At 40.7% G+C, this 27,184-nt stretch overlaps 1 protein-coding gene across 2 annotated transcripts in view; it reads left to right on the plus strand.

Annotated features, from left to right (window-relative positions):
* The window catches only part of mpp2b (MAGUK p55 scaffold protein 2b), a 526,590-nt gene that overhangs the window by 372,514 nt on the left and 126,892 nt on the right, over nt 1–27,184 (plus strand). For both annotated transcript variants that reach the window (XM_048614628.1, XM_048614629.1), the window contains one exon: nt 12,018–12,136. In XM_048614628.1, coding sequence (XP_048470585.1) covers nt 12,018–12,136 — 119 coding nt within the window. The remainder of the gene's footprint in view (nt 1–12,017; nt 12,137–27,184) is intronic.

Consider the following 27,184-nt stretch of genomic DNA (forward strand, 5'->3'; position numbering starts at 1 on the left):
CCAAGGTGTATAGTGGAGTACCCAGCACCTAGCTCCTCACCTCTTACGGAGAGAGGATTCTGACCATGGCTGCTCCTGGGCAAACCAATCATGCCCAAGCCCTTGTACTAATGACAGGTGATGCTCTTCACCTACTCATTCTTTGTGCCCCATTAGCCTTTGAGACATGGCCATCGTTTGAAGCACACGCGGTGCATTTGGCGCATATGTAAACAAGCCTAGTGGTATTATCACTGGACTGTTAATCGAATAACCCTGGTAATGTTCTGGGGTCCCGGGTTCAAATTCCGCCACAGCAAATAGTGGAATTTGAATTGAATAAAAATCTGGAAATTAGGAGTCTAATGATGACTGTGAACCCATTGTCGATGGTTGGTAAAATCCAACTCATTCACTGATGTCCTCTAGGGAAGGAAACTGCCATCCTTACCTGGTCTGGACTACATATGACTCCAGAACCATAACAATGTGGTTGACTTTTAACTGCCCGCTCAGCAATTCGGGATAGGCAATGAATCCAGGCCGAGTGAGTGATGCCCTCATACCATGAATTAATAAAAAATATACCAGGTGCAACTGTAAGATTGCCGTAGCACACTATCGTAGATCAATATAGCGACCCTATTGACTGGCCACCACTGACAGCCATGGCAAGCGACCTGGTTTTGTGCTTGTGCTAAAAACCAAGGCAAGTCAGAAGCACTGAGAGCCTTCTTGCTATGGTTTGAGATGCCAAAGTACAAAAGGTCAAAGCAAGGCAAAGAAGGGATGCTGTGAGTGTGAAGAGTGCAATGAAGGATCCCTGAGATGCATCCCAGTTCAGCTGGGCTGTGCCCGTCTCCATGTACAAGGCGTCTTGGCAACAGCATTGCAATAAAAATGTGAATCTACTCCAAGGTGCAACACTGAAGTGCAGAACCATATTGTAACTTCTGGTAAGACGGCAGTGGAGTAGGGATTCTGAGCCTGGAGCTCGTCCACTCCGTCTGCATTACTTTTCATTTCTTTTTTTCTGTCTTTTGTTTTTTTTTCTCTTCTATTTTGTTTCATTTACCTTTGATGAAGAGCTCGATTGTGACAATGGCATCAGCAGCAGTGAGTGGGTGCAGCAGCTGTGGCAGAAGTGAGTTTGGGTTCCCAGCAGCTTCTGCTTCCAGCGCAGACTCATGGAGGCAGCGGTAGAAACGGCTTTAGGCCCAGTATGCTACGTGGTGGCAACAGCAGTGGCTGCATCGGCGAGGTGGGCCCGAAGCAGACTCATGGCGATGGCAGAGTTGAGTTTGGACCTGTTTGGTACCCGGCAGCGTTGGTGGTGTCTGCATTGGCAAAGTCCAGCAAGGAATCATAATGGCAAAGGTGTTGGTGGAGGTGAGATGGAGCCAAAGAGTGGTGACCTTCTTTCCAGTGGCAGTGGCAAGGCAAAGGGACGCGTGCCTGGCCACCAGGCCTATGGCCCATGATGGAGCACTGAACAAGAAGAACTGTAAAGTTGGTTACTTTCTTTATTTCTTCATTTTTTTAATATTCTATGTTTTTTTGTTCATTTTTCCGTGTATATATAAATCAAATAAATCAATGTAGATTGGAGATGTGGCCCTAGGGACCCATGAGGCTGGTACGTGTCAGATCCTGGCCTCAGTGGATGGTGAGAGGGGGATGGGTAGAGTTGCTGTTCATGAGATGTTTGTTCTGGATGTCCATGAGAGGCCCAGGGGAGTAAGCAATGAAGTGGAATTTAACAGGTGAGTGCTCTGACTTCCATGTTGGGAATCTTTGCCATCTAGTTTCTATGTGTGGGTGGGAGAAGGCAAAAGTGCATGTTAATAAAATGAAATTAAGTAATGATGAGGGTGATAAGAAGTTCTCTTACCACTCACTGACAAGAATCTCATCTTGCCATTCAATACTCAGACAAGTAATAGATCTTTTTGATCTTGATGTCAGAAACTCCTCAATGGACTTTTCATCAATTTTCTCAACTTTGCCACCAGAGTCCAAGTCATTCAGTGGCTGGAAAGATCCCATCCCAGAACATCACTGTCCATTGGAAAAGGCTGAGGGAAGAATGACCAGGATCAGGTCCTGATTTGCTTCTATGAGGATAGATTTTCACTTGAATCTTTTTGCATGGAAAACAAATCTTGAGAGATGTGATCTCGGCTTTTAAACGCCTAAAGTAGAATTGTTCGGGCTATTTGAACTGCACAATACTGGTAAAATGAGAAAATACAAAATTAGTGCCAGTAAGCCTGAAATGAAACTATAATGCAAAGAATTTTCTCACAAAATAGTTAGGAGAAACAAACCTGCAGTTAGTGGAAAGGAGTTCCATCATGGTTATGCTGTGTTTTTGTACTGTGGATATAGAATTCTAATTTCTATGTATCTAATGAACTCATGTCAATTTAAGACAATTCTGTTTTAAGAGTCATGGCTTTGAACCAAATTATCAAGCTAAGATAATAGTATTGTATTTTCAGTATACAATTCTATTTCAGTATCAATTGGGAGCTATAGTTTTTTTTGCGTTTGTTGACAGAATGTGAGCTTCACCACTAATTCCGGAATTTGTTGCACATTCGTGATTTCTTTCTTGGATGCAATTGCATGGCTTGCTAGGCCATTTCAGGAGGAAGTTAAGAGTCAGCCACATTACTGTGGAACTATAGAGTCACAAAGGCCAGACAAAGAAAGGGCTGCAGATTTCCTCCCAGAAATTCATCTGTGAGCTGAAGGGGCTTTTGCAGTAATCCAGAACTTTCAGCATCATCATTGCTCTCACTGGCATTTTTGTTAAAAAAATTATTAACTGTAAATTCCCCAGAGTAAGAACATAACCGGTTTACTACCCTACCTCTAATTGCTATTTGTACAAAAACTAGGAATCGAGTATTTCAACCAAAATTAATGGAACTGAACAGATTCTACTTTCCATTAAATACCTAATCACTGATATTAATATAGCCTTCTTATCTGTTTTAAATAAGTAACAATACCCCGGAGTGGATCTTGAGGTCTAATGGCAGGGTGTTGAAACAGAAGGTGGATGCACCCAAAATTTTGGTTAACGTACAGTTTGCCAGCATGGTTCTGACCCAGAGTTGTTTGGAGAAAGTTTGGATTGGAGATGGAATGGCTATTGGTTACAAATAGAGTTTGCAATGAAACTGCAATTTTGCAGTTGGCAGTCAGAACCCCAGCAGTGGTCAAAATGTGGTTATTATGCTGAGCTGACAGCAGATTTGGGATGGGGGATGTGCAGTGCTGCGAGGCCTCTTTAAATTGCCCTCTTGCCCACAGCTGCCATATGCTACTGGCCACAACTACACCCTCATGTAGTGTAGAGGTAGGGGGATAGTTTTCTCAGGCTGACAGTTCTGTTGAAGTCAGATATTTTTCCTTTCAACTGCATGTTAAAATTAATCAGAAACTTGCTTTGCTTTATCATTATGTCAGTAAATATTAAAAAAATTGTGGGTACTAAATTGCCTTCTTAACTTCTGAAATGTTGAATAATTAAAAAAAGATATTTAGATAAATTAATGCAAAATATTTAGTCATTCGGTCAGTGCAAATCAAATAGGGCCAGGGTGCAACAAATAGCTTGCCCCATAGTTCAAGATTTATTATGGTTTTAGCCACTCAGTTTTACTCCTTCTGTTCATTTCTTCCTGTAGTGAGAAGTAATTTCTACAGTGTATGATTCTCTGAACACTTGTAGTGCTGTGATTTTTCATGCCTGACCTTGACAAGTAATTCACCTCGAAAGAGGTGGATTTCACAACTGAGCCTCGTCCCACCCCAGGTTGAAATCTACATATTTGCACTTTCCAGTAAAACTGGCCTGCCTCGATGTAATGATTGGCATGAGGTTGGTCAGGTGGATCTCATTGAGTTTGAGATCCCTGATTAGCCCAGATTAACAGCTCCAATCAGGGAGCCCTGGCTGACAGATACAATCAGGAGTCTCAGAGAGTGTCCTCACTCTAGATACTACTTCAGAGCTAGCTGGGCAGAGCCTGTACTGTGCATGTGTAAATAAAGTGTGACTTGGTGATGGGATACCAGCCTCTGTGCAGTTATTTCACTTTATTTCTCACAGGTCCAGAATTCTGATCAATTGAACACCTTGCCTTGGTAATGGAAATTAACTAGCTTAGCAGGGGCCACTAATTTGGTCTGGGATATCACTAGCATCTACAGTTCCATTAGATTTGTTCACGTGTTTTCCTTCTGTTAGCCTGCTGAGTGCTGGTTTCTCATTGCTATGTTCAAATATTTTATCATTTTTCTTTGAATTAACTTTTTCTTTTTAAAATGAAAATGTTCTGGTGGTTCTACACCTGTATTTTTAGTTATATGATTACTGCCTTGAGTTGATGCACTTAATGCTTGGTCCTGTACCTGCACAGCACAGCAGAGACATAAAGTAGCGTGGATGGTTGATGCAGCTCTCCAAGAGTTAACTGATGAAAAGTCATCTATCATTACCTGAGTTGGATGTACTTTAATAATATATAACTCACAGTCTAGTCTAAAATACCACAATCACAATTTCCATCAAATGCTCTATGCTTGCAGCAAGGTTCATGCAGAGTTGCATGCAATGTAATTGGACCCCTAATTAAACACTGCTGTTGCATTTTCAGGGCACACTTGACTCCCTGGTGAGGATTCAGCTCTGAATCAGCCCTGGATAAATGTTGCATACTATGCTACCATGCCAGGGAAGGGATTCAGTATTTGAGTATATTATTAACCAAACAGATACTGTTTTGTGCTAAATGGCCATTATCATTTTTTGAAATGAGAACATGTCTTTGTCATTTTACATAGAATAAGTACCCAGGTATCTCATTTAAAGTGGGTGGCTAGAGATCATTGCTAGTAAGTTTTTTTTTAGAAATAAAAAAAACATTGTAACCAAGATGATTCCGAACTGTTTCAAGGTAATTGGTTTTCACATATTTCTAATGGTAACAGGAGGGAAGGTTGTAGTGTAGTGGTAAAGTCATTGGATCAGTATTCTCAGGACCATATGCTAATATTCTGGGGACGTAGGTTTGAATCCCACCACTGCTGACAGTACAACTTGAAACCAGTAAAAAATGATTGGAATAACAAGTATCAACCACGTATCATTGTCGATTGTCATTTAAATCCATCTCGTTCACTAATGTACTTTAGGGAAGGATATTTGCCAGCCTAACCTGGTCTGCTCCAAATGTGGTGCAAGATCAACAAAAATGTGATTGGCTTTTGGTCAATTAGGAATGGGCAACAAATGTTGGCAAAGTCAGCAATGTCCACATCACTTGAACTAATGATAAAGAGAAACAGTGAGAGCAGCATTGACCACTGACAGAATTTGTTATCATTGGACATTAGTGTCTCAGCTCAAAGGATAGTGTGAGCTGATAATACAGCATGGTGGGGTAAACCGGGCATCTGGGACCTGAGCAGTCTGAGCAATCAAGAGGGTCACCTAACCAGTAGTTACCATAACCAAGGAGGAAATTACCACAGAAAAAACTGAGGAAAGTGATATAAAGTGGGTGAATTCAATGCCAAATTAGGCACTGAAAGTGAAATATGGAGGGACAATAAGATTGGATTAACAAAGACAATTAAAACAGATAGAAGGAAAAAGCAAGATGAAAATTGACATTTTTTTGGAATTTTCCTGAAAACCTACACACTTCAAGTATTGTGATTCCACACTTGTAGTTCATTTTTGATAGCAGTGAGGGTACTTTAGATCTTTGTGCTGATCACAATGTTGAAAGGGTACTTACACTTGAAGTGACCAGACTTGATTTTTTGTGGGGTGTTTCATGGGTAAATGTAGTCAAGTTCTGAACAAAAAAAGTATTCAACATGTGAGATATTATTCAGGATAATAGAATGGCAGCATCCAGATGGCAACCTTTTGATATTCTCATTGAACTGGGATCTGCTTCTCACCTGAAGTTGCTGAACTCATGATCCACAATAATCCCAGGTTCTGGTAGCCTTGTTGTTATTTTGTTTGCAAATTGAGGCCCATCCTTGTTATGCTATGTAGATTATGAATATGAAATTAATGTCATCAGTTAAACGACATGATTTATATATACAGTCATACCTAAGTAAGTTGCTTCATCTGATGTATGTCCCCCTGGAATCATTTGTGATAATGTTTATGGCTGAACCTGATGCATCAAAAAGTAATGACCTATAATGCTGCAATTTTTAAAAGAAACATTTAATAACTATCAGTTTCACATTTTATCACTTTGTTTCTTAAATGATTATGTATTTATTATGGCAATTCAATCTGGATCAAAGAAAATCCAACACAAATGCGTGTCCTTCACGTATGTTTGAATCTTTTTTGGATAGTTTCAATGGTTTTTAAATAGATGATTAGGTGAAACACTAGATGTGTTCATTGTGCTCATTAGTGACAGATAACATATAATATAAATTGTAATGGAAACTCACTTAATTTGATTATCTTAAGACGTTAAAACATTTCACAATGTTAGCAGACTGCAGTTTTTACCCACAGTAAATGAAATGAATACTTGTTCTAAATGAACTATTCACAGAAAGCAAAATCAGTACAATTTTTTTCTGCACATTTCTCTCAACAGTGATATTTTGTTAGTTCTTTTGAGTGACATTCTTAAGATCTAAGGTAGCATATTCTTCTAAAGTAAGGAAATAGATGGAAATGGGACTGTAAATTTCAAAATGGAACGTTAAGGTTTTGGAGCAGATTTGTAGCTCGGGTTGTGGGTGTTGAGGTTGTTGAGGTTGGTTGGCTCGCCGAGCTCGTTTCTTGTTTCACAGACATTTCGTTACCATGCTTGGTAACATCCTCAGTGCAGCCTCTGATGTAGGCGAACACGAACAGCATCAGAAAGAGACTACACACCCTGACACACTCATCACACTACCCTATATCAGAAACATGTCAGAACTCACCATAAGACACTTACAACCGCTGGGCATCAGAGTGGCACACAAGCCCACGTCAACCCTATGACAACTCACCCAAACTAAGGACCCACTCCCCGCCATGGACAGGACCAACGTCATCTACAAGATGCCCTGCAGAGACTGCGAGAAACACTACATCGGACAAACAGGAAGGAAACTAACAACAAGGGTACACGAACACCAACTGGCTACAAAAAGACACGACCAATACTCACTCATCTCAATCCACATGGACAAGGAGAACCACGACTTTGACTGGGACAACACCAAGATCCTGGGACAGGCTAGGCAGAGACAAGCACGAGAATTCCTGGAAGCATGGCACTCCATGAAACATGCTATCAAATAAACACATTGAACTCGACCCCATATACATTCCACTACAAAGGAAAACCGGAAGTGAGGCAATCCATCACAACGGAACCCTGAGCTTAAAAACCAGGCGGGAAAACACACTTGCGCTTCATCGGAGGTTGCACTGAGGATGTTACCCAGCATGGTAACGAAATGTCTGCGAAACAAAAAACCAGCTCAGTGAGCCAACCAACTTCAACAACCTCAAAATGGAACTTTGCTTCAGTGTATTATGTGATTTTTTAAAAAAACTTCTTCCACTTGACAACTACTCCACCAACAATGCCAGCATTTATTGCTCATTTCCAATTGCCCTTGAGAAGGTGATGGTGAGATGCCTCCTTAAAAATCTTCAGCAGACCTAGTTTAGCTAATGTTGGAAAGGGAGTCCCAGGATTTTCTCCCAGAGACAGAGAAGAAATGTGGATGAGGCAGGAGAGGGAAATGTGCAGCAGAAATGATGTTGTGTTGGTTAGAAGTCAAAAGATAGTAGCAAAAGATAACCAACAGTGTGAAATAAAAATGGGTTGATCAAAATGTAACAACACTGAAGCAAACATTTACTAAATTCTCATATTTCCATTTGTGCCTGCAGGGATCTGGAAAGATTATGATATTAATGAAATTTTGCAGCAGCTGTACTTTCTTGGAATTGCTAAAGTTAATAATAAAGTGAATTAATATTTATCATCAATTACCTCATTAATTGTAAAATGTTAACTCATTAAATTGTTTGACTTTTTAGTAAGATTTTGATGCTCCATTTAAACATTTTTCACTATTTTACTCACATATAAATGTCAATATTTTGTCATTAGAGCTAAATGTGCTGTGGGTAATGCAGTTCTCGTTGAGGCATGATAGCCTCTGAAAGTGTATTTTGACAGAAATGAACAGTGAAGTGATTTTTGTTATTAAAGGATTCATCATGAACATTATATGTTAAATGAGGTGAAATTATTATTATGTTTTTTTTTTGTAAGATGCTAAACTAAAATACTCAATAGCCTGCAGTCACTGTAATTGAACTGGACTCAAAGGCAGTAGTGTCTATTGTTACAAAGTTTTTTTTTCCTTTATTCTTTAACGGGATGAGGGCATTGCTGGCTAGGCAGCATTTATTGCCCATCCCTAGTTGCCCAGAGGGCAGTTCAGAGTCAACCACATGTGGGTCTGGAGCCACATGTCGACCTAAAGGACATTAGTGAACCAGATGGGTTTTTCCCAACAATTAACAATGGATTCACAGTGATCATTAGACTCCTAATTTTATTTTATTGAATTCAAATTCCACCATCTGCTGTGGTGGGATTCAAACCTGGGTTCCCAGAACACCACCTGGGTCTGTGGATTAACAGTCCAGTGAAAATACCACTAGGCCATCGCCTCCCCTATTCGTTGGATAAAGTAGTTGTGAGGTGGAAGGCAGGAAGCTAAAACGTATGGTTCCTTTAATAGTTTTGTGCTTTGTCAATAATGTATGCCTGTGAGCAACAGCTGAAGTTGCCAGAACAGAGAGCCTCAAAAAGTGAAACAAGTGAATCTAAACAGCCTTACAGGTGGCAGGCAAAACAGCAGTCTTGTTTTGATGCCATGACAATGAGTTTGAATTCGTCCAGTTAATTTAAAACCAAACTCAGCGATTCAAAGTCAATTGAATTTAAATCTGATGTTGTTGACAGCCTGAAACCAATCATATAATAAGAATTTGATTATGTCATAACGGGTATATAAGACGAGGGCATTTGGAAAAATCGGAGAGAGCCAATTGCCATTTGAAAGAGAGAGACAACTGCCACCTGCCAGAGTTGGCACCATTCACCTCTCAGAGAAAGCCCATCTAGTTAGTCAAAGGCACCACGGTATTTTAGCTCAAAGTCCTTATTTGAAGAAATTATAGAGATAAAACATCCCTGACAGCAGAATTAGCGGAAGAAAGGCTTTTGTGAAGAGATCGGAGACGACAGAGGATTCCAGAAGACAGTCTATGCAAGCTTGGAGAGATTACGTTATAATTTATTGCTTCTTATTAATTGGGTTTATAATAGTGGGACTTGTCTTTATTTAAACAGCATTCCAGTAGAATTTAGACCAGTTAGGGAATAGTTAGTAGTCTAAGGGGGAATTGTCGGTTTGTTAATAATTATGTTAATTTGTTCATTGTTGGGTTAAATAAATAAATTGTTTCTTGTTACTTGTCGTGGGGATCAGGGATTTTCTTTCTTTTAACCACTCTTTTGTAGATTACGAGGGGAAAGGCGAGCTTCTCTGGGTGTTTTGGGGGTAATTATTAGAGGGGAACCCCTACTCCTGTCATAACAGATTGGGTCTTGTGTTTTAGTTTAATTATCAGAGGGGTTTGGCCATTCTCCGTTGTAACACTACTTCATCCTCTTGCACTAAATAGTTACAGTATTTACAGCACAGAAAAAGCCACTTAAGTTCATACCAGTGCTCAAACTCCATATGAGTGTTATCATGCTGTTCAACTCACTTCATCAACATATTCTTCCATACATTATTGTGTTTAGCAAGCTTAATTATATCTCTGCTAGTCTCTTCAGAAACGCTGTGAGCAAGCATGTTTTTAAAATTCTTACATCAGCTGTGAATATCACTGGCAAAGTCAATATTTGTTGCCCATTCCTTATTACCTTTGAGAAGGCGATGGAAAGCTGCCTTCTTAAACTGATGTAGTCCATTTGGTGTGAAACACTGACAGTGCTGCTAGAGAGTTCCACAGTTTTGGTACAGTGACAGTGAAGGAATGATGATTTAGTTCCAAATCAGCATGGTTTGTGGCATGGAGAGAAACTTGATCATGTGGTGATATTCACAAGAATCTGTCACCATTTTCTCTCCAGTTGGCAGAAGTTGTGGATTTGAAGGTACTGTTGAAGGAAGTTTGGCTTATCTTTTCTAACAAGGTGGTACACATTCCAGGAAGTTCACAACATAGGCTGATACTCTGGACTCAGCTGGTTGACCTTAAAGTAGTGACACCGTGAATCTGTCACATTTGAGAAATGTCAGTACAGTTCCCTAATACCTGCAATGCTGTTGTGTCTTAAAAGATAAATGCTATCCACTAGTTTGTTCCACAATCTCTAAATGTTAGACACAGCACAAATGTCTCAATCTCAGTCATTTATTAGTGCCTCTCAGTCATCTCTTGTTATTGCTCGTTTTTAAATGTCAACAAATTAGAGACACTTAATGACCAGACATTATGTGGACAAGTATTCCAGTGTGACAAGATGAACTTTTGTCCCAACCATGTCATAAATAGGAAATTATCATTAGTCACAACTCAATCTGCATTCATAATTCAATCAAGTCACAATTTGACACCACATCCGACAGCACAGCACAAAATATTTATTGCCACGGTTCTCTATCCAGAACAAAACGTGATACAATTTGTGTATAGCTATCCACTTTTGTAACATTTTATGATTATGAGAAGTCTGTAAAGAACATGAATCTTCAAACATCTAGACAGTTCATTCTTTTGACAGGTGCAAGCTGTGCCATTCTCTAGTGTATGGTTGTAACAAAATTATCTTCACCCTCCCATTGTCCATTTCAGATTCGTTGTTTTACTTGCAACTCCTACCTGCAAAAAAAAATGCTCCATATGTTGTAAAAGGAATGTGAAGTTGGAATATTTTACACAGTGTTAAATGGACATGTTATGGTGTCTCCAAATCATTCTAACAGCTTATTTCCAGTGACAGTATCCTTTCTCCTGTAGCATTACCTGGTGAAGGAAATAGCAATAGAGGAATAGCTATACAAACAATAAACTGTCGTGTGATTGTTACTAGTTAACTTCATTACTTGCCTACATTGATGTTGATGCTGCCCACATGACTGTACTTTGTTAAATCAGATAAACTATATTGGTTTACTTGTGGTGATTGTTTAAAAAAAAACTGATATTGAACATGGAACAAAATGAAAAACACACAAACATTTTGCCAAGCATCTTTATCTCCAACTTCCCCATTGTTGTAAGGCCTCTTAACTTCAGCTATGCACGCATGTTTCATTAAAAACTTAATGAATACAACAAATCCTGCTGAGCTAACATTTTTATCCCACCCTACTCCACAACCTCTGAAACTCATTATTTCTCAGTGCTAATCCTTGACTGTAACTGCTTCCATAGCCTTGTTCCATTCTACCTCTGCCTTCATGTGTTGCCCTTTTTCAACTGTTGTGCATCTCTCACTTCATCCATTGCAACCTCAGGGTCAGAACTCAACATTTTCAAATATTTGGAATTCCCTTGTCAAAGTGCTTTACACATTTTCAAAAGTTTCTTCAAAATCTTCTCAATTTGCCTGTATAGTCACCTTCATATTCCTCTTCTAAGTCAGTGTCCAATACTTCACAACAAAAATATTCTGCAGGTTTCAGCCTTATGGAAATGTGCATCATTATTACAAGTTAGACATTTGTAACTTTAAATTAAAAGTCATACAAGATATATTAGTTCAACTTAATTTTGTTTTCAGAGAAGCGACGTGACCTGTGAGTTTAGATTCATGGCAACTTCTCAGGACTGAGCAACATATTTGAGTAAATAATGTGTATAGACATTTGTGTGATAGTTTATAGTTTCTCACATGTGAGTCACTCCAAACTGAAATATGTGTGCTTTGTTCTTTCTATAGCTATGCAGCAGGTCCTGGACAACTTGAATGACTTACCAAACTCTACTGGAGCCAAGGATTTAGATTTACTCTTCCTGAGAGGAATCATGGAAAGCCCAATTGTACGATCACTAGCTAAGGTAGCTATTTAACCTATGCCAAATGTTACTTAACCGAGACAGACTGTTATGTTGTAGAGTTTGGTTTGTTGGATATGTAATGCAATGCATCATTAGTAAATTTCCAACTATGAAATATGCTAAAGTTCGATACATCGCCAGGCTGCCTCCTTCTCTTTGCAGATATCGGACCTTAGCATTTTACGTTAAAAGCATAACTACCTGTGTTTTCCTGTTTAATCATTACAATATGCAACAATAAGCATAAAACAAAAAAAAAAGCAGGTTGATTATCCATTTGAAGTAGTGCTTAAGTGAGTATGTCTATTACTCAATCTTTGGCTACAATCAAAGATTCTGAAGGACTGAGAATAAAGCTACCATATATGAGAATAGCTTTTTTAACAAGACAATATAGAAAACCAGTCAATAAATGCTACATATAGTCATCGAGTCAGATATATACAGCACAGAAACAGACTCTTCAGTCCAACTTGTCCATGCTGACCAGATATCCTAAATTAATCTAGTTTCATTTGGCCCATACCCCTCTAAACCCTTTCCTATTCATATACCCATCCAGATGTCTTTCAAATGTTGTAATCATACCAGCCTCCACCACTTCCTCTGGCAGCTCATTCCATACACGCGCCAAACTCTGCATGAAAAAGTTGCCCCTTAGGTCCCTTTTAAATCTTTCCCCTCTCGCCTTAAACCTATGCCCTCTAGTTTTGGACACCCCCAACCACAGGGAAAAGACCTTGTCTATTTGCCTTATCTATGCCCCTCATGATTTTATAAATCTCCATGTCTAAGCCCTCAACCTCAGATGCTCCGGAGAAAATAGCCCCAGCCTATTCAACCCCTCCCTATAGCTCAAACCCTCCAATCCTGGCAACATTCTTGTAAATCTTTTCTGAACACTTTCTAATTTCACAACATCCTTCCTATAGCAGGGAGACCAGGATAGCATGTAGTATTCCAATAGTGGCCTAACCTGTATCCTGTACGGCCTCAACAAGACCTCCCAACTCCCATACTAAATGCACTGACCAATAAAGGCAAACATACCAAAGACCCACCTTCACTCTCCTGTCTACCTGCATCTCCACTTTCAAGAAACAGTGAACCTGAGCTCCAAGGACTCTTTATTCAGCAACACTCCCCAGGACTTTATCATTAAGTGCTACACTTAATACTTTGATGAATGCTGCTTTTCTCAATACCAAAAACTGAAATGCCATATCAAATGTACCCTACCTGATTCCAAATATTTTGAAAAGAATATTAATCATTTGAAATGTAAGAGAATCCTATATGTTGCAAAGTGATTTCTTTTGGACTTACCTTTATAGATAATGTCTTGCTTTAACAATGAGAGGCAGAGGGACTTTGTTTAGAAAATTGTCTAATGAAAGATTCTGTTCCAGTGACACCAGGAATAGAGATACTAGACCATGATCAGTACTCATTATTCAGCCACTGACTGGCTGGGGATTTTTTACATGGATACCTGTCTGTAAGACTGGACTCAACCAAATGTTTTACAATATAACAGAGGACATGAGGGACTGCAAATCCCTCTCATTGTAAATGCTTTCCTTTGTAAGGTTGTTCAGATTAACTGAAAAAGTAGATGAATTGTCTTTCCACTGAAGCCAACAATGTGTAATGACATGTTTTACATAACCAATATACTGTAAATGATGTTCTTTCTTTCAGCTTCCCTCACAATCCAAGATTCGGTAGAAAGGAATGACAATGTATTAATCTAATTATTATAAAGCAACATTGTAGCAGTTTCAACAGTTCAGTTATTAGCAAATTTCATATAGAATTTGTTACCACCATCTGATACAAGCTTGTTTCTAAAGATGCATTGTTAGAATACTTGCCAAACAACAGTGTTTCACACTGACAGTCAATGTTTCAAGGCTTATGCCTGATTGTCAGCAACTGCTGACAAAAGGCAATGAAATTCACACTTCACATACTGCCTGGCTGCTACATTGAGATTTCCACAGAATGCTAACACAATCTCTCCTGTATCTAATCAGTCATGCAGTCATGCTAGTCCCACGTTGTCTCATGACCCAGGCACCTATTGGCAGGTAACTGAACTAAGACCACTGGTTTACATGTGTAAACCCAATGATTAGGGAAAGTGTCACTGCAAATTGCAAAGATTGGTTTTGGAATACTGCATTCAATTCTGGTCTCCCTGCTGTAGGAAATATGTTGTCAAACTGGAAAGGGTTCAGAAAAGATTTACAAGGATGTTGCCAGGATTGGATGGTTTGAGCTAAAGAGAAAGGTTAATAGGCTGGGTTTTTTTTTTCCCTGGAGCCTCTGAGGCTGAGCGTAACCTTATAGTGGTTTACAAAATGATGAGACACATGGTTAGGGTGAATAGTCAAGGTCTTTTTCCCAGGGTAGGAGAGTCCAAAACTAGAGGGCATGTGTTTAAGGTGAGAGGGGAAAGATTTAAAAGGAACCTGAGGGGCAATGCCTTCGCTCAGAGGGTGGTGCATGTATGCAATGAGCTGCCAGAGGAGGTGATGGAGGCTGGTACAATTGCAACATTTAAAAAGCATTTGGATGGGTGTGTGAATAGGAAGGGTTTAGAGGGAAATGAACTAAGATGCTGGCAAATGGAACTAGATCAGTTTAGGATGTCTGGTCAGCACAGACAAGTTGGACTGAAGGGTCTGTTTCTGTGCTGTATGTCTCTATAACTCTTAAAGCAGGTTATTAAAGATTCCTGGATCAGTTGCTGAGGCTTTGAGATTGATTTCTTCAATGATGATATCGATTTTTAATAAGGGCCTTCAGTTTAAGCCCAATTCAGTTTTTGCTTTGATTAATATCAAGGCCCTGATTTTTTTTAATTTTCTGAAGAAGGGACCTGACCTGAAACTTCAACTTCCTACTCCTCTGACGCTGCCTGACCTGCTGTGTTCCTCCACCTCCACACTGCGTTATCCTTGACTTGTTTATTGCCTTGATGCAGAGCCCCTTCACCATGGTGGAAAAGCTAGAAGAGCATAGGGCATCACATGTCCCTTCCCCAAAGTGGCATCTCTCATTTTTCATAGGGGCAGGATAGACAATGGGCTTTAGTTCAGGCATACAAACTTTCTGGAGGCAACAAGCCATTTAAGTAAGCTGTTGCCTCCATGGAAATGGAATTTTGGAGCTCCTACTGCCTGGTACCTGGAGTGTGGAGATTAGAACAGGTCAAAGGCATATCCATTCTCACTGCATTTCTGTTGGACAGGTGACGTACGTCTCTGGAAAGTACAGGAATCCCTGTTAATATAGGGTGTGGAGGTCAGCGGTCCTTGAAGGGGTGGCGTGTTACGTGGAATGTAGAACATAGAACAGTACAGCAGAGGCCCTTCAGAGTTGTGGATGGTGAGAAACGTTGTCAAAGAATAAAGCAGAATATCAATCCTTTTGAGTATAAATTTATTTCGACTTTAAAATATGGTTTCCAAACTGTAAAGCTTCCATACCGTAAGGTACAATAAGTGTTTGAGAAAATGACCTGGAGATGTTATGTCATAAGAATGCCCAGATAATTACCAACTCCCATGCATACTTTCACCTTGTGTATTATACAAATGGTTCCTTGAACCAGAAGTAGTGGAACATTTGTTGAGCCTTCAGTTTACATTAGAAGTTTATTGCACTTTCAGTATAACATCTCGATTACCACATCATTGGCTAGGAGATGTGTTTTTTGTGTTCTTTTGATAAATTAATCAATTGCAAATCATATCTCCAAAGCCATTGGAAAAAATGTTGAAATACTAAATTTGAAACAGGTAATTTAGTTTATCCACTCAGCAAGAAAGTATCCCCAATGACTTTCAAGACTGCTTTCAATAATCAGCTTTTATTTTTGAGGATAATCAGCATTTGGTTTTGTTATCTAAAGCTACTTTGAACTTGAATATATATGTGTTAGAAAGTGATTAGTTAAGGACCTTATTCAAGATCACTTATTGAAATTTGTATGAAACATTAGCAAAAAGAGCATGTCTGTACCAGAGTTACGTTGCACTCAGAGTGATAGACCATCGCCTTATGTCTATTACCTAAAGCATTATCTATGCAGTGGCTACAATCATGCAATCTCCGATAAAGAGGATATTTCTTGTCAATATTTTAAACTGTTCGTTACCTGCTGGATAAGATTGACGTTTTGTCTTTTCATTTTTGTGTCAGAGTTTAATTCTAACAGTGTCGTGTGGCATAATTGATATCACTGTCTATTACATTTTATGTATGTCATTGTTTTGTAATTATTCTGCTTAGCCAGGTGAGATATGCTCATTTTGGAGAATGGAGATTGTTCTATTTCACTATTGTGAGCATCAACAGGTCAGGCGTAGCGTTAACATATCCATAGTATACTATCCTGTACTCTCCTGTAGCAGCATATTTCAACACCAGCACAACACATGAGAATTCTTAGTATGAGTTAAGAACATTTTTGTATGGTGACTCCTTACCCACAACTTAAATGCAGTTTACAAAGGACCTTTACTATGAGATGAAAATTTTATCCCTCCATTCTGAGCCATTTCTTTAGAGATAACACATTAATAAGGAAAATACATGTTTTTGAAAGAAAACAAGGATTCCACTTTTATCACCTTGTTTAGAAGAAATTTTTGCGCAGTCACTCATTCTCTGGGTAACACATGGGCCTCAAATGCAGAAGCACAGACTTGAGCTCCCATCCCCACCCATAAGCTTCAGCCCTGTTTTGAAGAAGAGCACAATATTGTCTAGCAGTCTCTGGCATTCAGTGATTACATAGGGTGGTGGTTTAGGATCTTGCAATGGAAAATAAAGACAGGGAGAAGTCTGAGGAAAGAGAGATCTCTGCACTCTCCTGCCCCATAGGGAGGCCAGAAATTCAAAGATCTTTTTGGCCCACTTACAGCATCACTCTGTGGTAGTTGGTTGGGCTGGTAGGTAATCCTCTTCATGAATTAGATACTTGAATAAAAGAGCATTAGTGTTCTGGTTTTCTTTCCTTATCAAAAAGGAAGCATAAACTGATTGGAAAAACAAGAATTTTGTTTACTTTAAATCTAACTTTTCATTATGGTATCAAACCAGAAAATCTATTTTACTAACGGATTTGAGAGCAGAATAGGCAGAAAAACATGAAACATAGCCTTTCAGCTTTGATTAGCATCGTGGATCCCATTGTGTCCTCCTACAAAAAAATCAAACCATCTCAAAATATTTGTGCCTTCAGGGTTCACTCTGTGACCATCCAAATGTCAAAGCAACATTATTGGTAAATCATGAAATAACAGAGCATGACACCATTAAAATTAATTTGCCTGTTTGTCGCAGTCTGTGCATATTGGAGCTGGTCCAATTCTGCAATTGTGAGTCTGGGTCAATGGATTAGAAGGTGAGAACTTTTTGCAATTAATAATGTATTTACAATTTTTATATGCTTTATTAAGCCTGAATCCTCAGTCAATACTGGGCATTGTGTTTGAGTTAAAGACTCAGAACATTTGCCAGGTGATTTCAAATCTTGAGATAGATTTTTCTTTTGTTCGGATTTGGGAACATGAGTGATATTGGGACTAATTCCTACTTGTTCTTGAATTCCCAAGGCTTCTCCATAGAAAAGATGAACCAACTTTACCAAACTAGCCCCAAATGGAGAAATTTACAGGAACAAAATTCCACTTTTTCTAAGCTCAATTTGATGCAAATCACAAACAATTAAATTAAGCATGAATTAAAAAAGGTTAATTATATTTCTCTTAAAGGTGAATTTTGTTCTACCTAGTTATGACAACAAAATTTACATTGATAAAAATATAAGCTCTTGCATGATTTCCCGCACAAGTGTCAGTCTTTCCAAATTGGGTGCATAAGATCTGTCACGTTTCTTGCACATTGAGTAGAATTATATGCTGTACCTGGGAGCAGGGAGAAAAGAGGTGGGAGACCCTAGCTGTGCAGTGGTCAAAAATCAGAATCTCCATGACAGGATGAATTTCTGCAGTTCAATTTTCTGAAATTTAGAAGTTGGTTGAACATCCTGATGCAAGGCATTGGGGAGTCCTGTGCATGCATTAGGTAGTCAAGTACACTCATAAAAAGACCAGCTCACCAGAATTAAGTTCCTGTTTCTCTTTAAGTTCTCTACAAATGGGTGCCTTCAGATTCACATCGGTGTAAGAATTAGAGTTTAGCAGGTACCCTGAACTTTGGAGGAAGCAGCTGCTGCTTTGTCCCCTTTGGGGAACGTTGGTTTTGTGGTTGGTTTTATGATTGAGATCAGGTGGTGCTATCAAAGTTGCACAGTCAGTGCATGGAGAATGACTGAGGGAAGAAGTCTAATGTGTAATGGGCATGAGTCAAAGAGACTGGTAAGGGTTGAAGCCTGTGAGGTAAACTGGCAGAGGAAGAGTGAAAGGACCGGAATATTTAGGTGGAGGTGTCTACAGGAAGTCCTAGTAATGCTCTTCACTTGCAATGAATGAATGCCTGTCTGGAGACCCTTTAAGTATGGTAGCAGGACCTATCCCCCAAGACATTACAATGGGCATCCCAATTTCCTACCACTACAGGATTCACCAATGTTGTGAACCTTGTAATTGTATGAGAAAAGTTGATCCATCCCTGAGCCAAAGGGACGCTCACTTCCACACTTGCTGCAGAACTTAAACTCCACAATGAAAGTCTGCTCAATGGATTTGATCCTCAACCGTATTAGTGACACAAATACATCCAACTCTCCCAGAAACTGTCATGATTAATGACAATGTAAATGTCATAGATTCCCCTGTGACTCCCTTATCTGACTCCTTTAATAAACATTGTTAAACAGTTCTGATAAACTCTGACAGAACTTAAACAGTCGCAGTAGAATTGACCAATTAACAATTCCTATTATTTCCCCATCTTCAGCTTTCTTCCTTTTCAGCAGCTTCTTGTCAATATGCCCACCCTGTTGTCTCCCCACCTGCAAAACTGATCCCAATTGGCCTCGGTCTTTTAACTTCCTTCCTGTGTGTACTCTTATATTGGTTCTAGTTCAAGGGTCAATGCAATTTATTCTTACACAAAAGATACAGATTCCTCAGTCATTTTCCAACAAATTTAGGAACAATTAGAGATTCCTCAAACAATTTAAAGTAATTACATATTTTCGTCTGTGTCACTTTTTTCTTGGGTCAAAGATCATCCCACAGCACCATCAGGGATTGGGTCTGGTGGTGATACATGGGGGTCTGAGGGGTAGGGTCCTAGGGTTTTGGGTCAGAGTCTAGGTTTAGCAATCTGGTACAATATGTTGGAGCAGTTCTGAAGAAAGGTCACTGAATTCGAAACATTAACTCTGCTTTCTTTCCACAGATGCTGCAAGACCTGCTGAGTTTTCCCAGCAATTTTTGTTTTTGTTTCACATACCCATTATCTGCAGTTCTTTGTTTTATATTAATCTGAGGGAGGCATAGTTGGGGATGTGTAACATAATTATGTTATTAAATAGTTAATTGTTAATTGGTCCATTAAATAGTTTCTCAGGTGTTAAACTGTGTATTTCATAATCTAATATTTCTTGAACAATGATGTACTTAATTCCATTGGATTCCTCTGAATACTGTGATTTAAATGGAGACTTTCAGAATGTTCCAGGTATAGGAGAATTGACCAGCAGAAAATTCAATTTCCTGGTAATCCCTTCAGAATCTGCTCTGAAGGGGATTCCACAGGGTCCCCTTGCAAAACTCCCATCTACGTTGGAATAATAACTGTTTGATCAGTGGAAAATCCTGTTTTACTTTGAGATGTAGTTCAGGCAGTCCTTAATGGAAAGAATGGAACTTTAAGCACATTGCATACCTTTCCAAAAAAAATTGTTCATTTATGTGATGCGGCCATCGCTGGCTAGACCAGCATTTATTGCCCATCCCTAACTGCAGACCGGGTAAGGTAAGCATTTTCCTTCCCTAAAGGACGTAAGTGAACTGGATTGGTTTTTCCCAACAATTGACAATGGATTCATGGTCATCATTAATGACTCAATTCCAGATATTTTTTAATTCGATTCAAATTCCACCATCTGCCAATATTGAGGTCTTTGATTAATTGTCTGCTGATAATACCACTAGGCCACTGCCTCCACTTATCTCTATTTTGTTCTGTAACTCTGGAAGCAACAAGGACATGGCCCTTGTTCTGTACTGAGGTAATTTCTGACACACTCTTGATTTTACTCCAGTTCACCAAAAATACCTAAAAACTGGAAGAACTGCGGATGCTGTAAATCAGAGCCAAAAATAGAAATTGCTGGAAAAGCTCAGCAGGCCTGGCAGCTTTGCCTGCACTCTTCACAATCTAGCCTACTGCATTCACTGCTCACGATGTGGTCTCCTCTACACTGGGGAAATGAAGCGTATACTGGGTGACAGCTTTGCAGAACATTTGTGTTCTGTTTTCAAAAAAGATCTTGAGCTTCCAGTTGCCTGCTACTTCAACACACCACCCTCTTCCCTGGCCAACATCTCTGTCTCAGGCCTTCTGCAGTTTTCCAGCAAAGCTCAGCTTACATTGGAAGAACAGCACCTCACTTTCCGCCTGGGGACCCTGTAGCCTCGAGTTCAATAATTTTAGGGCCTGAGTGCTCCCATGTCCTTACTCCAGCACCCACAACCTGGCCTTGTTATCACATTCTTCAGAAAGGGTCCCGACCTGAAACGTCAGCTTTCCTGTTCCTCTGATGCTGCTTGGCCTGCTGTGTTCCTCCAGCTCCATACTTTGTTGTCTTGTTATCACATAGTCTGCTATTGCACACCACCCATTGTTAGCCACCAACAGTCCCCATTAATAGCTATTCGCCCTCCCGGCCAGACCATTATCCGCTCCTTTGTCTGTCTAACTGCTCTTCTCTCACTTTGGGCTCGACACCACCTATCCTTTACTCCTTACACCCTTCCCCGACAACCTATATTCTCTGTATAAACAGTCATTTTTGCTAGCTACCATCAATTCTGAGGAAGGGTCACGTGACCTGAAATTTCTCTCCATAGATGCTGCCAGTACTGCTGAGCTTTTCCAGCAATTTCTATTTTTGTCACCAAAAATATCTTTTAAGTATTTGTTTTAAAGGAGTTAAAACTGCATTAGGCCGCAGAAGACCACAATTATTTCACACCATAACACAGAGCCAGCATACATAAATTGCTTGAATAAGTTCATATGTTTAAACAAAAATAATACCTTACAATATTTTAGGAACATTAAGTGCCATTAAACCATCGGCTCTGAACCTGCAAGGACTGCTTCAGTGAGAATTGGAAAGTTAAAAATAAGGAGTGGACACTTACTGTAATCCCACAGCATGCTCGGTACCTTGTGTTGAATTTGAAGCTGCTGTTAGGGAAACAAATAACCATAGAGTAGGTGGGATGTGTGAAGAGACCTTACACTAGTGTTGCTGGAGTGTTGCTAAGCGTGTGATTCTGTGTAGGAGAAGCAATGTGTCAGATCACCAGAGATTGTAACACTCTGTACTGCACCTGCACTGCTGTTCATTGTGCACAGGACATTGAGTGTACAATTCAATATTTTGTATGTGGTTTTTAAAAAACAGTTTCTGTGTACAATGTGTGTTTCATTCTCACTCATTCTGGATACTCTAAGCAGTCTGTTGTCATGTGACAGATTGAAAAGCCAACTGGAATTTTTTTTAATTATTCATTAACGGGATGAGGGTGTCACTGGCTAGGCAGCATTTATTGTCCATCCCTAATTGCCCAGAGGGCAGTTTAGAGTCAGCCACACTGCTGTGGGTCTGGAGTCACATGTAGGCCAGACCAGGTAAGGATGGCAGTTTCCTTCCCTAAAGGATATTAGTGAACCAGATGGGTTTTTCTGACAGTTGGCAGTGGATTCATGGTCATCATTAGATTCTTAATTCCAGACATTTTTATTGAATTCAAATTCCACATCTGCCATGGTGGATTTAAACCTGGGTCCCCAGAAGATTATCTGCGTCTCTGGATTAACAGTCCGGCGATAATACCACTAGGCCATCACCTCCCTTTATTATAGGCTTTAAATCCTGTTCCTAGTATAGAGTCATAGTTGTACACATGACACTGAGTGTAAAATGCAATCTGCTCTAAGTTGGAGATCATGTTGAAGTTGATTGGATGTGAGGTTTATGTATGTATCCAAACATCTCATTTAAACATTCCCGTATGCTGGTTATAGTTCAGATACGTGGTTCATTAAAACTTGTCATCTGGGTTAGTGAGCTTTGTTTATTTGGTTCATGGAATTTCGGTTTCACCCTAAATGCCTAGAGGGCAGTCAAGAGTCAAGCATATTGCTGTGTGTCTGGAGTCACATGTAGGCAGTTAACGTTGGCAGATTTCCTTCTCTAAAGGACATTTGTGTACCTGCTGGATTTCTACAACAATTAAAAGTGGTTACTTAGCTATCATTAAGTCAGCTTAAATTCACCACCTGCTATGGTGGGATTCAAACTGATGTTTCCAGAACACTAACCAGGACGTCTGGTTCAGTGCCACCACCTCCCCGTTGATATAATTGATATATAATTTTTTAAAAAGTTTCCTTGTACATTGCATATTTCTGGATCCTCTAAGCATTCTGTTGTCCTTTGATAGACTGAAAAGCCAACCGGATAATAGGCTTTAAATCCTCTTTCTATTATAGAGTCATACAGCACAGAAACAGCACAGCCCAACTAATCCATGCCGACCTGGTTTCCCAAACTGGACTAGTCCCATTTTGCCTGCATTTGGCCTATATCCCACTAAACTGTTCGTATTCACATGCATGCCCAAATGTCTTTTAAATGTTGTACTTCTACCACTTCTTCTGCCAGCTCATTCTATTTGTGCACCACTCACTGTGGAAAAAGTTGCCCCTCAGGTCTCTTTTAAATCTTTCCCCTCTCACCTTAAGCCTATGCCCTCTAGTTTTGGACACCCCACCATGGGGAAAAACATTGGCTATTTACCTTAGATAACAAGGTGTAGAGCTGGATGAACACAGCAGGCCAAGCAGCATCAGAGGAGCAGGAAAGCTGACGTTTCGGGCCGAGACCCTTCTTCAGAAATGGCGGAGGGGAAGGGGGTTCTGAAATAAAGAGGGAGAGAGGGGGACACAGATAGAAGATGGATAGAGGAGAAGATAGGTGGAGAGGAGACAGACAGGTCAAAGAGGCGGGGATGGAGCCAGTAAAGGTAAGAGTAGGTGGGGAGTTAGGGAGGGGATAGGTCAGTCCAGGGAGGACGGACAGATCAAAGGGGCAGGATGAGGTTAGTAGGTAGGAGATGGGGTTGGGGCTTGAGGTGGGAGGAGGGGATAGGTGGGAGGAGGGACAGGTTAGGGAGGTGGGGACAAGCTGGGCTGGTTTTGGGATGCGGTAGTGGGAGGGGAGATTTTGAAGCTTGTGAAGTCCACATTGATACCACTGGGCTGCAGGGTTCCCAAGCGGAATATGAGGTGCTGTCCCTGCAACCTTCGGGTGGCATCGTTGTGGCACTGCAGGAGGCCCAGGATGGACATGTCGTCTGAGGAATGGGAGGGGGAGTTGAAATGGTTCGTGACTGGGAGGTGCAGTTGTTTAGTGCGAACCGAGCATAGGTGTTCTGCAAAGCGGTCCCCAAACCTTAGCCGAACTCGTCCTCACCCTCAACAACTTCTCTTTCAATTTCTCCCACTTCCTACAGACAAAGGGGTTCCGTAGCTACACTGGCCCTAAACCCCAACTGTTCCTCCGTTACATTGATGACTGTATTGGCGCCGCCTCATGCTCCCACGAGGAGCTCGAACAGTTCATCCACTTCACCAACACCTTCCACCCCAACCTTAAGTTCACCTGGACCATTTCTGATACCTCTCTCTCCTTTCTCAACCTCTCTGTTTCCATCTCTGGTAACCACCTGGAAACCGATATCCATTTCAAGCCCACCGACTCCCACAGCTACCTAGAATACACCTCCTCCCACCCACCTTCCTGCAAAAATGCCATCCCCTATTCCCAATTCCTTCACCTCCGCTGCATCTGCTCCCAGGATGAGGCATTCCACTCCCGTACATCTCAGATGTCCTCGTTTTTCAAGGACCGCAACTTCCCCCCGTCAGTGGTCGAGAACGCCCTCGACCGTGTCTCCCGCATTTCCCGCAACTCATCCCTCACACCCCCTCCCCGCAATAACAACCAAAACAGAATCCCCCTCGTCCTCACGTACCACCCCACCAACCTCCGGATCCAACGCATCATCCTCCGACACTTCCGCCATCTGCAATCCGACCCCACCACCAAAGACATTTTTCCCTCCCCACGCTTATCTGCTTTCCGGAGGGTCCATGCTCTGCGGGACTCCCTTGTCCGCTCCACACTCCCCTCTAGCCCCACCACACCTGGCACTTTTCTCTGCAACCGCAGGAAGTGCTACACCTGCCCCTACACCTCCCCGCTCACCCCCATCCCAGGCCCCAAGAAGACTTTCCACATCAAGCAGATGTTCACCTGCACATCTGCTAATGTGGTATTCGGTATCCGCTGTTCCCGTTGTGGCCTCCTCTACATCGGGGAAACCAAGCAGAGGCTGGGGACCGCTTTGCAGAACACCTACGCTCGGTTCGCATGAAACAACTGCACCTCCCAGTCGCGAACCATTTTAACTCCCCCTCCCATTCCTCAGATGACATGTCCATCCTGGGCCTCCTGCAGTGCCACAACGATGCCACCCAAAGGTTGCAGGAATAGCACCTCATATTCCGCTTGGGATATAACTGCATATTGCATATTACCGCATCCCAAAATCAGCCCAGCTTGTCCCCACCTCCCTAACCTATCCTTCCTCCCACCTATCCCCTCCTCCCACCTCAAGCCCCACCCCCATCTCCTACCTACTAGCCTCATCCCACCCCCTTGACCTGTCTGTCCTCCCTGGACTGACCTATCTCCTCCCTAACTCCCCACCTACTCTTACCTTTACTGGCTCCATCCCCGCCTCTTTGACCTGTCTGTCTCCTCTCCACCTATCTTCTCCTCTATCCATCTTCTATCTGTGTCCCCCTCTCTCCCTCTTTATTTCAGAACCCCCTTCCCCTCCCCCATTTCTGAAGAAGGGTCTCGGCCTGAAACATCAGCCTTCCTGCTCCTCTGATGCTGCTTGGCCTGCTGTATTCATCCAGCTCTACACCTTGTTATCTCAGATTCTCCAGCATCTGCAGTTCCTACTATCCCTGAGGCTATTTACCTTATCTATGCCCCTCATGATTTTATAAACCTCTATCAGGTCATCCTTCAACCTCCCTTGTTCCAGGGAAAAGAGTCCCAGCCTGTCCAGCCTCTCCTTATAACTCAAACCTTCCAGTCTCTGTAACATCCTTATAAATCTTCTTGGTACCCTTTCTAGTTGAATAACATCCTTCCAGTGCCAGAGCAACCAGAATTGTATGCAGTACTCCAAATGTGCCCTTACCAATGTCTTGTATAGCTGTAACATAATGTTCCAACTTATGTACTCAATGCAAACTGTTGACAATAAGTTCAGTGGAAATTAATACGTCATCAATGTAAAAGTAGCAGAGACACTTTATGCTCACAGAGAAAGTTCATTAAGGAGCAGTCTGTTCTGAGCTGCTGTAGGTTGTCAGACAAGTGATATGAAGAGCTTACAGGACTTGAATTCCTTCTGGACTTTCAGTTTCATTGGTTATACATTATTCAGAAATAAGTTTTAACCAATGCTTTCAAAGGGTCAATATTTTGATAAAGTTTAAAGCATTATTTTCCAGTTGTACCTGTAAGTGAAAAGGTGCAGAATTTTCAAAAGATTGTAACTTGCACTGCTAGTTCACTTAGCTATGTGGTTAACATGTTAAACAAGTGAGGGTTCAATTCCTGTTATGGCTGAGATAACTATTAATTCTGCCTTCTCACCCGTCCCCTGAGAGTGCATGACAATAGCAAAGTCCCACTGACAAAAACTACCGAGAAAATAGACTCAGGGTGAAGCATCGTCAGACATTGAAGCACAGACCTGCCTTTAGGCAGAGCACATATGGCATGCCATAACCCACAGCTAATCGAGCACTAGAGATTATATAACAAATAATGGGTATCACAGCAACAAATCTGAGAATCCCTGATCTATAATCACAACAAAGGGCTGTATTATAGTTTCTCTAAGACCAAGGACAAGACCATGAGATTTAATTCAACAACTTCAGTTCAATTAGAACCTATATATTAGAACCTCAAGTATGAAGAGCCAGGTGGCATCCATCTGTGCTTCCACGTAGTGCCCCTACCTTTGGGCCAGAGGGTCCAGGTTTACATACCAGGAGGTATGTTATAACCCATCCGAACAGGTTGATTAAACCAACTATATTTAAGTTCTGGAGTGGTCTTAAAGATAGTCTTTTGCTGACAATTTTAGTTTATTGTTAGAAATGCATATTTATTGTCTCTTGAACCAACAGTTTGTCACTGCCACTCCCTTCACTTAAATATATTAAATATATACCCCTAACTCTGTGTTTATAATAAAGTTTCTTCCTTCCAAGTTTCCTAATTTCAATCATCTATCTAAACAAAGAGTATTTCAGCTCATTAAACAATTATTTTGTATATCCTTCATACAAGTCTACTTAAAAGAATAAGATCTTGTTGTTGTCCTAATATGCATGACATTTTATCAGATTGAAAGGTAAGGTGTATTAATGTTTTGGTGATGTTTTCTCATTATTCTAGGAGTCACAGTGACTCCAGATCTTGAATAATTAAGTAATAAAATAATCAAAGTCCTAATTCCTAACTGTCTTCAAACACAGACATAAGTTCATATTTTGAGTGATTGTCTTTCTCTGTTCTCAGAATTTTACTGTTTTCCACTGATACATTGAATAGATTGGTGGGCAATGTAATTAAATAAACTCTTAATGCAAGAAGGATAAATGTTTAGTCTCATCTGAGCAACTGAAAACAAAAGACTGGTCAAAATTAACACTCCACCTTCTCACTCTTGATAC

This window comes from Rhincodon typus, chromosome 30 (assembly GCF_021869965.1).
Source record: "Rhincodon typus isolate 14 chromosome 30, sRhiTyp1.1, whole genome shotgun sequence".
In the NCBI taxonomy this organism is placed as follows: Eukaryota; Metazoa; Chordata; class Chondrichthyes; order Orectolobiformes; family Rhincodontidae; genus Rhincodon; species Rhincodon typus.